This window comes from Pinus tabuliformis, chromosome 7, assembly GCF_031772625.1.
Source record: "Pinus tabuliformis cultivar Carrire ecotype Pingquan chromosome 7, CPIR1, whole genome shotgun sequence".
Classification (NCBI taxonomy): Eukaryota; Viridiplantae; Streptophyta; class Pinopsida; order Pinales; family Pinaceae; genus Pinus; species Pinus tabuliformis.
The window spans coordinates 947,334,611-947,346,681 of record NC_142293.1 but is presented as its reverse complement, the minus strand read 5'-3'; the positions used below and the strand labels follow the sequence as shown (position 1 = coordinate 947,346,681).

The 12,071-nt window shown below is 38.5% G+C and overlaps 1 protein-coding gene and 1 pseudogene across 2 annotated transcripts; both read right to left on the bottom strand.

Annotated features, from left to right (window-relative positions):
- Positions 1 to 3,002: 3,002 nt before the first annotated feature.
- LOC149250750 (amino acid transporter AVT6A-like) lies at positions 3,003 to 4,259 on the bottom strand (annotated as a pseudogene).
- Positions 4,260 to 4,745: 486 nt separating this feature from the next.
- Positions 4,746 to 6,375, bottom strand: LOC149250749 (amino acid transporter AVT6A-like). Of its 2 annotated transcripts, XM_089456471.1 has the most exons (3): positions 5,799 to 6,375; positions 5,218 to 5,683; positions 4,746 to 5,130 (listed from the first exon to the last, which is right to left on the bottom strand). In XM_089456471.1, exons 2-3 carry the CDS (start codon positions 5,643 to 5,645, stop codon positions 5,085 to 5,087), a joined length of 474 nt encoding a protein of 157 aa, XP_089312597.1. In that variant the 5' UTR covers positions 5,646 to 5,683; positions 5,799 to 6,375; the 3' UTR covers positions 4,746 to 5,084. The 2 variants fall into 2 exon arrangements, with proteins under 2 accessions (XP_089312597.1, XP_089312596.1); XM_089456470.1 differs by lacking the exon at positions 5,799 to 6,375 and having other exon boundaries at positions 5,218 to 5,783.
- Between the last annotated feature and the right edge of the window lie 5,696 nt (positions 6,376 to 12,071).

Sequence of the window (12,071 nt, the reverse complement as noted above, 5' to 3'; positions counted from 1 at the left end):
TTTCTATTTTCCCTAGCATTACGTGACTATCAAGTGATGTTGAAAAATATACAAATAGAAGGAAAACTTCACCATGTCTATGTGAATTTAAAACACATGACATATTTAAATGTGAAAATTATTTTTGTTTTTTTGTAGGGTTTAATCTTTATCAAGCTTTAGGTTTAAATTTCTTGGTGAAGAGTTGAGGATTGAAACTCTCCTATGGAACATCCAGACTTGATCAAACATTAGATACTTTCAATGACAACATCACACAATTGAATAGATTATTCTTCCATCCAACATAAAGCTGAACCTGACATGAAACCAGCCCAACCTAGACTCAACCTTCAACTTATAAAAATATAAATAACAAAATTCAAATAGCTAAGAAGAAAAGGACTACTATAGAGTGTATAAATAAAAAGGTATTAAAACTCTATAAATTCTATTCAAATAGTGTCTACATTCTAACTTCAAATAGCAAAGTAGCATAATTAATATGTTCACTTACCTTGGTATCGTTTCTTGCCTCTTGGTTGATTCTTCGGCTTTTACATTGTGTGGGGGCACATTCGTTGATGTTGTTCACCACATCTACTCTCCTTTCTACTTGACTCGAACCTATGTCTGATGACATCTTTCTCTACTGGCGTTTTATCTTCTTGAAACATCTTAGTTATCTTGTTTTTCCCCTAGGGCTTGAATTGCTGGACAAATCTTTTCCAAACGAATCCAATCTCATATTTCTTCCCAAATTGTTGGACAGATCTTCTCCGGATATAATCAATGTCATGTTTTTTTTGCTAAATTGTATTCTAATATCGTCTTCGAGCCTTCCAATATCATGTTCTTGATTAATGGAAACACCTTTGGCAAATGATTTCATGAATTTGATTTTCATAAATCTCGGAATTTTATCTCTCTAAATCTTGTGAATAGTCATATGCTTGTCTGAAAGATTAAGCCATGCATATCTACATATTAACCAATTCAGACTTTCAAACTTTAAAACTGTGGATGGCTAATAAGATCCAGTCTGATCACAATGCTTTGAATCTAATCAGATTTCCATACAGACAAGCCACCTCTTCAGTCTTACATAAGTGCCGAACATATCTTCTTTAGACAAATCCGATGTCATGTTTCTTCCTAGATTGCCTTACAGATCTTTTCTAGACAATCCAATGTCATGTTTCTTCATATTTCTTACCACACACAAGCCACCTTTATATATTTAAATAGATTTAGTGGGTAGTTATAAGTCAAGGAATAGTTTGTTGAGCTCAGGGTAAATAGTAATCAAACTGCCCTATTTTCCTGAGTAAATTTGGCCTTAAATCTAGTTTGAATTATGACGGAAGTCAGAGTTCTGTTTATTGGAGGTGAACTTTGCCTGTGGAATTTATTTTTGGAGTTTTAGTTGATTATCTCTTTTCAAATAAAGAATAAAAAAGAGTGGAACTTTTGACTCGTGGAAAAACAAAACTCACCAAAAATGAGGCGATATGAGTGCTGGATATCAAACATGGATCTCAATATAATTTCATTGCATCGACCTGGTTGTTAAGTTACCAATAATGTGATTCTGTACACGTTTCTCGTTTATTGGTAAATAATACATTTCTCCACCAACCTCTTTTTGTTGTCAATGAAACCATAATGTTTCTTAGAGAAATAATGTCTGTTACTTACGTGAGATAAAAAAAATTAAACCCAGATTTGGCCACTGCAGCAAAGTAAGTCATTTTCCCTTAATGTAATTGTATTCTCTAATTATCATTTGTTTTTGGTTTAATTTCTTTTCAGGTTGTTGCATTTGTCAACTAGGTTCGTTTGTTGAAAGGATTAGAAATACATCATTTTTTTCAGAGTATTGATTTAGACTTGTTTCTTCATTGAATTTTATTTATTTCTAAGCTAAATGGATCACTCACTACTTTTTTTTTTAATGAAGTTCAGATTTGCTTCCTCTGGAGTATACCTTCCCACCTAGATCTAGATTGGCACTCTCTCCTCAGCCTCCGTATTTCAATTTTGAATTGATTTGGAACCCTTTTTTCAATAAAAAGACTTCATCAGATCTAATCCATGGATCTTGGCATTCCCACTAAGATTTCACTGAATTTCTTTCAGGTCAGTTAGTTTTGTATTAGTTCTATTTTTTTTACATTCATTTGTCTCTTACCTCACAACTTTTTAGCTTTGTTATTCTCTTCCATTACTAGCTTGCTTGAACCCAACATCCACTTTTCTCTACGATTTAGCCTATTACTGGCCACATTACACCCCTATCACTGCTCCTGCAGATCAAGATCTTATGCTGTTCACGGTATCTAAAAGTACAGGTCATGCAGGAAGTCAGATTGGGTAAGTAATGTTGATTCTTTTACAATTATATGCAATTTGCTGTGCTACCTCTTCTTTCTCACTTGTAACTTGAATGTTGGCAGACCTTGTACTCTGTTTCTCTGGGTCTGTATGTGTATGCTTGTTTTTGTGTGCATGTGTGTACTCAATGGCTTGGAGTTTGACTGGTACTTATGCATGTCATGTAAGGTATGTACATTTCAAATGGGTCTATCTGTCTGTTGAAGTAGAGACATCAATGAATGGTGGAACTGAGTTGATGTCTCTACTTTAAATGGTTGAAATGAAAATACTTGGCAAAATGGACTAATTACTCTTACTCTGGCCGCCTGTATCAATGCAGCTCTTGCAGGGCTAAAATGTGAAGGAAAGGAGGATGAAGATTGTGATAAGTTATTGAAGAGCAATGGAATCGTCACACGCAGTGGGATGCATTTTGGTGCACCTCAAACTTATGTGAAGTTGAGTATTATTGACAGAATCCAGACCTTCAATCTTTTGTTTGACAGGCTTTCAACTATTCATGGATGATAAGTTGAATCGCTCAATCATTGATGTGAGATCAACTATATTCCTTTTCAATGTTTAGAACTACAAATACAGTAGTATCTTTAACTAGAAGGCCGAGCGACCATGGCAGGATGATACAAGGCTTTACAAAAGTTTATCCACTCTTCACAATTCTACAAGCAAATTCCCAAATCAGCGTTCTTTTCTCGGTTCTGTTCCAAATAATCTTTATATGTATGTGCACCACCTACTCCTCATAAAAAATCATTCTCAAGATCGTGGAGGGCCTTCCACCTTTTTGTTGAACAAAGAATTAATGTCACTCACTATAGCAATTGAACTTGAAACTACTGCCAGAAAAATCATGAACAATGCGATAAATATGTCCTTCCTGGTTGAGATTCCATGGGTGTCTCTGCAATTAAAAAATAATTGAGGTTAGAAGTTACATGCAAGCAAGGTGAAAGACAAAACCAGAAATGAAAAACAACTTTTTTTCTACCTGAGAGCAATGGAAGCTGGGAAGATGAACCCAATACAAACTGTTGTTGTGGCCCCTGTGAATTGAAATGCATCCCAGATACTTGGTATGAATGATGCCCCGAGGAAAACGATTCCAATTAACCCAGCAGTGATCAAAGTGAACCTCTTATTATCCAAAACAAGATGCTTTTTCGCTGGAAAGACAAGCCCATCAAGATTAAGTCTCAGGGGAAAAAAATGAGAGGAAAGACCAGAATCAGATGTACAACATAGGTCACACGAACAATGTCATTCAGCACAACACTGTAGGGAAATCCCAAGTTGGTGTCAAAATTGGCCAGGACATCATCCATGGTCTGGTCTCCAAATAGAAGAAAGCCAAAAAAGCTTGTACTTATGTATACAATTGAGCACAATACCAATGATGTGCGAACAATGGGCTGCATTTCTGAAGGGTCTTCAAGTTCATTGTATATGGAATGAACTGCATGGCGCAAAGACATCACAATTCATTATAACATAATTTTAAATGCAAATTCAACTAATGAACTCTAAGATACTACACTACAGGACTAGAGATGGAGGAAAATAATCCATACCATTGTAATGACAGATGTAAGCAGTCATAATAACTGGTACCACAGTGAAAAGCTTCAAGAACGAAGTAAAATCTTCAATATCTGGTAACGATCTTGGTGCTTTGACGGTGCCACTGATCAACTTTACAATCACAATACTAGCCGTAATCACAACAAATACAACAGCAAGTGCAACTGATAATGCAGAAGTGAATCTCAAAGAATCTGCAAATTCATGGAAATGAACACATCAATATAGGCATCAAGATTTGAACATCACAACTCCTAAGGAATAACCCATGATCCACATCCTTGAATGTATATTCCATATGCCATTTCTAACAGGGCAACATGAAAAGTCATACAAATCGTTAAGCAGATGCCATAAGTATGTGACATTCCCAAGATATGTTGAATCCCCTCATATAATTACAACAGTTTCTAGACATGTAAATCCCTAATAGCTGTAAGGTATGTATATTTCAAATGGGTCTATCTGTCTGTTGAAGTAGAGACATCAATGAATGGTGGAACTGAGTTGATGTCTCTACTTTAAATGGTTGAAATGAAAATACTTGGCAAAATGGACTAATTACTCTTACTCTGGCTGTCTGTATCAATGCAGCTTTTGCAGGGCTAAAATGTGAAGGAAAGGAGGATGAAGATTGTGATAAGTTATTGAAGAGCAATGGGATCATCACACATAGTGGGATGCATTTTGGCGCACCTCAAACTTATGTGAGATTGAGTATTATTGACAGAAACCAGACCTTCAATCTTCTGCTTGACAGGCTCTCAACTATTCATGGATGATTAGTTAAATCGCTAAATCATTGATGCGAGATCAACTATATTCCTTTTCAATGTTTACAACTACAAATACAGTAGTATCTTTAACTAGAAGGCCGACCAACCATGGCAGGATGATACAAGGCTTTACACAAGTTTATCCACTCTTCACAATTCTACAAGCAAATTCCCAAATCAGTGTTCTTTTCTCGGTCCTGTTCCAAATAATCTTTATATGTATGTGCACCACCTGCTCCTCATAAAAACTAATTCTCAAGATCGTGGAGGGCCTTCCTCCTTTTTGTTGAACAAAGAATTAATGGTACTCACTATAGCAATTGAACTTGAAACTACTGCCAGAAAAATCATGAACTATGCGATGAATATGTCCTTCCTGGTTGAGATTCCATGGGTGTCTCTGCAATTAAAAAATAATTGAGGTTAGAAGTTACATACAAGCAAGGTGAAAGACGAAACCAGAAATGAAAAACAACTTTTTTTCTACCTGAGAGCAATGGAAGCTGGGAAGATGAACCCAATACAAACTGTTGTTGTGGCCCCTGTGAATTGAAATGCATCCCAGATACTTGGTATGAATGATGCCCCAAGGAAAACGATTCCAATTAACCCAGCAGTGATCAAAATGAACCACTTATTATCCAAAACAAGATGCTTTTTCGCTGGAAAGACAAGCCCATCAAGATTAAGTATTAGGGCAAAAAAAATGAGAGGAAAGACCGCCATCAGATGTACAACATAGGTCACACGAACAATGTCATTCAGCACAACACTGTAGGGAACTCCCAACTTGGTGTCAAAATTGGCCAGGACATCATCCATGGTCTGGTCTCCAAATAGAAGAAAGCCAAAAAAGCTTGTACTTTTGTATACAATTGAGCACAATGCCAATGATGTGCGAACAATGGGCTGCATTTCTGAAGGGTCCTCAAGTTCATTGTATATGGAATGAACTGCATGGCGCAAAGACATCACAATTCATTATAACATAATTTTAAATGCAAATTCAACTAATGAACTCTAAGATACTACACTGCAGGGCCAGAGATGGAGGAAAATAATCCATACCATTGTAATGACAGATGTAAGCAGTCACAATAACTGGTACCACAGTGAAAAGCTTCAAGAACGAAGTAAAATCTTCAATATCTGGTAACAATCTTGGTGCTTTGACGGTGCCACTGATCAACTTTACAATCACAATACCAGCCGTAATCACAACAAATACAACAGCAAGTGCAACTGATAATGCAGAAGTGAATCTCAAAGAATCTGAAAATTCATGGAAATGAACACATCAATATAGGCATCAAGATTTGAACATCACAACTCCTAAGGAATAACCCATGATCCACATCCTTGAATGTATATTCCATATGCCATTTCTAACAGGGCAACATGAAAAGTCAGACAAATCGTTAAGCAGATGCCATCAGTATGTAACATTCCCAAGATATGTTGAATCCCCTCATATAATTACAACAGTTTCTAGACATGTAAATCCCTGATAGCTGTAAGGTATGTATATTTCAAATGGGTCTATCTGTCTGTTGAAGTAGAGACATCAATGAATGTTGGAACTGAGTTGATGTCTCTACTTTAAATGGTTGAAATGAAAATACTTGGCAAAATGGACTAATTACTCCTACTCTGGCCGTCTGTATCAGTGCAGCTTTTGCAGGGCTAAAATGTGAAGGAAAGGAGGATGAAGATTGTGAGGAGTTGCAGCTTTTGCAGGGCTAAAATGTGAAGGAAAGGAGGATGAAGATTGTGAGGAGTTGCAGCTTTTGCAGGGCTAAAATGTGAAGGAAAGGAGGATGAAGATTGTGAGAAGTTATTGAAGAGCAATGGAATCATCACACGCAGGCACTCAGGTGGTTAGAACTCCACGGGAGGTATCGTTAATGAGGCCTTAGCCTCCTTCCCTTGGACTTCTCTCTACAACTTGTGTTCGAGACTAGTTCCAAAATAAATCTAGATTAGGCAATATAAGTAAAAGTAACCAACAACTTGCATCTCACATAAATCTATGTCCTGCACTTCATATAGGATAGAATTTACATACTATAGCAACTGTTCATCTGGTGACTTGGAATTCTAATTTAAGTTGTGCAAGTAATCAATTTTTAAGGCACTGGTCTCTAACTAACAATCTCAATAAATCTAATCAAGTGGTGCTTAATGAATATACTTGCCCATCAATTTTAACCAAGTTGCTAGGCCATTCAGTTGTGTCTCCTTCACTTGTTGGTTTCCAACAAGTAGTTCATCTCTTCATCCATCGGGACTACACCCTTAGTTTGTGATTAGGAGACAACTGAAACAGAGAGGGTAGGGATCAGAGTGACAGCCCCTGCGCTGAGCGTTGTCGCAATCCTGTGTACAATTCGGGTGACAACAAGGCCATCAATGGCAACCCAATAATACAAGTTTGCCCTTCACGAGATTTCCAGCATGAGAGAGAACACAGTTCTATCCCAGAACAAGAAGGAGAACATAGTTCCAACCCTGATGTAGGCATGCACAAAGAAGACATAGTCCAATGTACAAAACACAAAGGTTTAATTGGGATGGTAATTAAAATTGCAGATGACTCATATTCAGATAGCACCAATGGTGACAATGAAGATGAGGATGAAGACGAACCTATTCTAGTAGACTGTGCATGGATTTTTTGGATGAATCTTTCTGAGAGTATCGACAAAATCAACGAGCTTGAGGTGATTGATAGGGCATTCTTCCATGGTGATATTGTGGCAACAACTTCAGATCCATAGAGTGGTTAATGGGGATCATATAATAGATTTGTTAACTCCCACATCAGTTACTATAAGAAACGTTTCCAGTAGTGATCTTCATCGAATAAAGGCATTTTTCCCGATGATTATGTCATTCATGGACCTTGGGTGGGAAGAATCGATGAATCGGTTGATAATGTGACAATTATAATTGATGATGGATCAAAATGCAAATATATGAAGGTCAACCCTGACTGCCTTATTCCAAACAAACTCCATTATCCTTACTTTCCAGGGCAACGTGTCCGGCATCAGCAATTTTAAAAAATGCTTGATGGTTGTGTGGTAAATGGACCAAAAGTAACAAGGAAGGTACAATATATAATGTGGAAGTGGGATGAGTTTACATGGATTGGATTGCTGCAACAAATCGTGATTGCAATTCCCAGTCAACTGTCACTCTCGCAGAGAAATAGGACCTGAAACAACCAAAGTTATTGTTTTGTTTTTCATACATTGGTTGGCAGCTAGGCGACTGGTGTCTGCTTCCTACATCTGTAAGCGAGATTAGGTGCATGATTTCCATCCACTTTACCCTGATAGAGCCACTCCTAACAACAACAATCCTCCAGAGGAAGAACATGTGGTAGCTGTTCTCTGCGGTGAAAGATGACGCACTGTACATCCCAGTAATGAATACTTTTAGAGCATGGTTAACTGACCCCAAGAACTGGAATGTTGCTGTGAAGATTTTGGCAACCACTAATCGATTGGTGATGGAAAGTCACCACCCTTCTATTGAATCACAGTACTGTTATAATATGAACGTGTTAAATTTGTAATTTTACAGCGCGCGGTGGTCTTTTGGAAAACCACCTGGTCTCCCCGCACCACCATTCGCTGAAGGCGGTTTCCGTAGCGGAGGCTCCGAACACCCTCACTCGCCGCCACGCGTCCCCTGTACGAACGCCCCAAAACCACTTTCCCCGGACGGTAAAAGTCGTTTGGTTTGCCGGAGGAGGGTGTGCGAATCACGTTGGATCGGCTCAGCGATTTGATCGCGTGATCTCCGCCGTTGACTTCCAGAATGTGCTGTCCGCCCACGTCACATCAAATCTTGTCATTTTCTTGTTGACCGCCGTAGGTGGAAACTTATGGTTTTTAATGCCTGTCGTATTTTCTTTGGTGGAGGCTTTTAATAAGTTATGGGCATACGTCCAATGACTTTAATTTTAGTTATGGGCATGTGTTTAATTTTAGTTATGGGCATACGTCCCATTTTTAAATATATGTTTTTCATATATCGTTATGTAAGTTAGGTGTTAAGAAGTTTTTTTATGTAATAGAGGTGTGGCTGCGTAGTGTGTGTAGTTCTTTTTGAAATTTTTTTTTGGAGTGGTGTGGCTACGCACGAGAGTGCGATTGTCTTTTGTAAATGCACAGCAGTGCGTTATAGAATTTGAATGGTAATGCTTTGATTTCAGATATTAAAGAACAGAGAGCTATTTTTGTAATTTCTACAGCAGTAGAAAATCTATGAGAGCAGCAGAGTTGTTTTTGTGATTCCCTCTTTGAACAGAGGAAGAAATATGTAACAGAGTTTCAGTTTGTTTTTAATTAATAGAAATGCTTTGTGACTGTGTAATGGTGTCTTCTGAGTCATTTTGATTTTAAGAGGTTCTCTGTCAAAAGATCCTGGACAGAGTAAACAGAGCATTGTCTCTGTAGTGGTTATTTTATTCGGTTTTGGTATTTTTCCATCCAAAAATACCCAACAGTGGTATCGGAGCAAGGCTTAGGCTCTTTAAAGAAGTTAAAGAAGCTGAAGGGAGAAGGTTGTTGCTGCAGCAAGATCTCTCAGGCAGACAGAAGACACAGACAGCGAAGGATTCAGGTATTCCCCAAAAGCATTTCTCTTGTTATTGCTGAAGACTGTCAGTTTTTTTTTTAAAAAAAAACCCACAGTCAAGGATTTAAAACCATAGTTCAAGATGCAAGGAATGGCAAGCACAAGCATGGGTATGTTCAACACCCAGCTCCCACACTTTAATGGGAAGAACTATGACTACTGGTCTATAACCATGAGAGCTTTGTTCATCTCTCAAGATATATGGGAACTAGTAGAATATGGGTTTGAGGAACTAGCAGATGAAACTGAGTTTAATGCATTAACTCAGGGAGAGAAGGATCAGCTGAAGCTCAATAGGAAGAAGGATGCAAAGGCCATTGTCTTGTTGTATCAAGCAGTGGACCAGAGTATATTCCCAAGGATAGCAGCAGCTACAACATCACATGAAGCATGGCAAACTCTCAAGACTGCCTATCAAGGCATGGAGAGAGTGAAGACAGCAAAATTGCAAATGCTGAGAAAGGATTTTGAAAACTTGAACATGAAGGAGTCAGACAACATTGAATCATTCTTCACTCATGTGATTGGTGTAATCACACAAATGAGAACTCATGGAGAAACAATTGAAGATAGAAGAATAGTGGAGAAAATATTGAGGGTCTTACCCTCAAGGTTTGATGCCATAGTCACCACCATTGAAGAGACAAAGGATCTCTCAAAATATTCAGTTGATGAGCTACATGCATCACTGATAACTCATGAGCAGAGGTTGAGTAGGAATGAAAACTCATCCCTAGAGCAAGCCTTCAAGACCCAGATGTCCTTTGGAAGAGGAAGAGGTCAAGGCAGAGGAAACAAGAGAGGAAGAGGCAGAAGCCAGAACAGAGGTGGAAGGAACAGCACAGCAAATGCACAAGGAAGAGGCAGCAATCCAAATCAGAACCAAGGTCAAGGCAGCAGCCAACAAAGAGATCAGTATCAGGCTCAAGGACAAAGGTATGATAAATCTAATGTTCAATGCTATTATTGCAAAAAGTATGGACATTATGCTAGTGATTGTAGAAAGAAACAGCATGATATGAACAGCAGACAAAATGCAAATGTTACAAGAGAAAACAGCAGTCAAGAAAATGTCCTGTTAGCTTGTAACATGGCTGAAACACATAGTGAGGACATATGGTTTTTAGACTCAGGTTGCAGCAACCATATGACAGGGAATGTAGCCCTCTTTTCAGCCTTAAATCAGAATTTGAAATCAGAGGTCACACTAGGAACTGATAGTAAAGTGTCTGTTATGGGAAAAGGGGAGGTAAAAATATTTTCAAAACAAGGAGAAAGGAAAACCATAGCAGATGTATACTATGTCCCCGGAATGAGATGTAACCTCTTGAGTGTTGGACAGCTTATCCAAAAGGGTTACAATGTTTATTTTGTAAATGATGTGTGCACCATCATGGACATACCACCCAGCAAAAGATGCATTGCTGAAGTGAAGATGACAAGGAACAGAATGTTCCCTCTTAGAATAAGAGCAGACTTGAAGAACAAGAAGGAAATGGCAGCAGTCACCCAAGAGGCCTTCCAAAGTGTGCCAAAGGATGAGAACTGGTTATGGCACTTGAGATTCGGGCATCTAAATTTTGGAGGTCTAAACTTATTGAGCAGAAAAGGAATGGTAAGAGGATTACCATTGATAGAGAAACCGGACAGCCTATGTGAAGGCTGCATATTGGGCAAACAACATAGAGAAAGTTTTCCATCAGGGAAAAGTATAAGGGCAAAGGCACCCTTAGAGATTATCCACTCAGATTTGTGTGGACCAATGCAAGCTCCATCATTAGCTGGCAGCCTATATTTCTTGACATTCATTGATGATTTTACAAGAAAGACTTGGATATATTTCCTCAAGAACAAAAGTGAAGTTTTTGAGAAATTCCAAAACTTCAAAGCACTTGTGGAGAACCAAAGCGGGCTGCACATAAAAGTTTTGAGAACTGATAGAGGAGGTGAGTATATCTCCAATGAATTCCTAAAGTTTTGTAGGGAAAATGGAATTCATAAACAATTCACAACTCGGTACACCCCACAGCAAAATGGAGTTGCTGAAAGGAAGAACAGAACCATCATGGAGATGGCAAGGAGCATGTTGAAGGCAAAGCATTTGCCAAATGAGTATTGGGCTGAAGCTGTACATTGTGCAGTTTATATTTTGAACAGGTGTCCTACAAAAGCAGTCATGAACAAAGTGCCAGAAGAGGCATGGAGTGGGAGAAAGCAAGGAGTCACCCACATGAGAGTTTTTGGGTGTGTGGCCTATGCACACATTCCAGATAAACTAAGGAGGAAGTTGGACAGCAAAGGGGAGAAATGTATCTTCATTGGATACAGTGATGAATCCAAAGCCTACAGGCTGTACATTCCATCTACCAAGAAGTTCTTTGTAAGCAGGGATGTTCAATTCATTGAAGAGGAAGCTTGGGATGGAAGCATAGAGAAAACAGTGAACATTAAAAGCTGTTTGCCTCATGATGAAGATGAAGAGGAAGTGGCTGAAATGAATCCCCAAACAGCGGCACCAACACAAGGACAGCAAGGGACACCATTGAGGATCAATGAGAGTGCTTCTCCAAGCACACCACAAGGAGGAAATTCAAGTGCATCTTCAAGCACTTGCACACCAAGTGAAAGAGGTAAGAAGTTTAGAAATCTAAGTGACATTTATGATGAAGGAATGAATTCCTTATTTGCCTTGTA

What these genes read in the sequence shown, in the direction of transcription:
- LOC149250749 (XM_089456470.1), bottom strand. Translation starts at nt 5,702, where the DNA reads ATGTCTTTGCGCCATGCAGTTCATTCCATATACAATGAACTTGAGGAC. An exon ending in CCAGCTTCCATTGCTCTCAG is followed by an intron (nt 5,131 to 5,217) that starts GTAGAAAAAAAG and finishes TTTTAATTGCAG; the next exon opens with AGACACCCATGGAATCTCAA.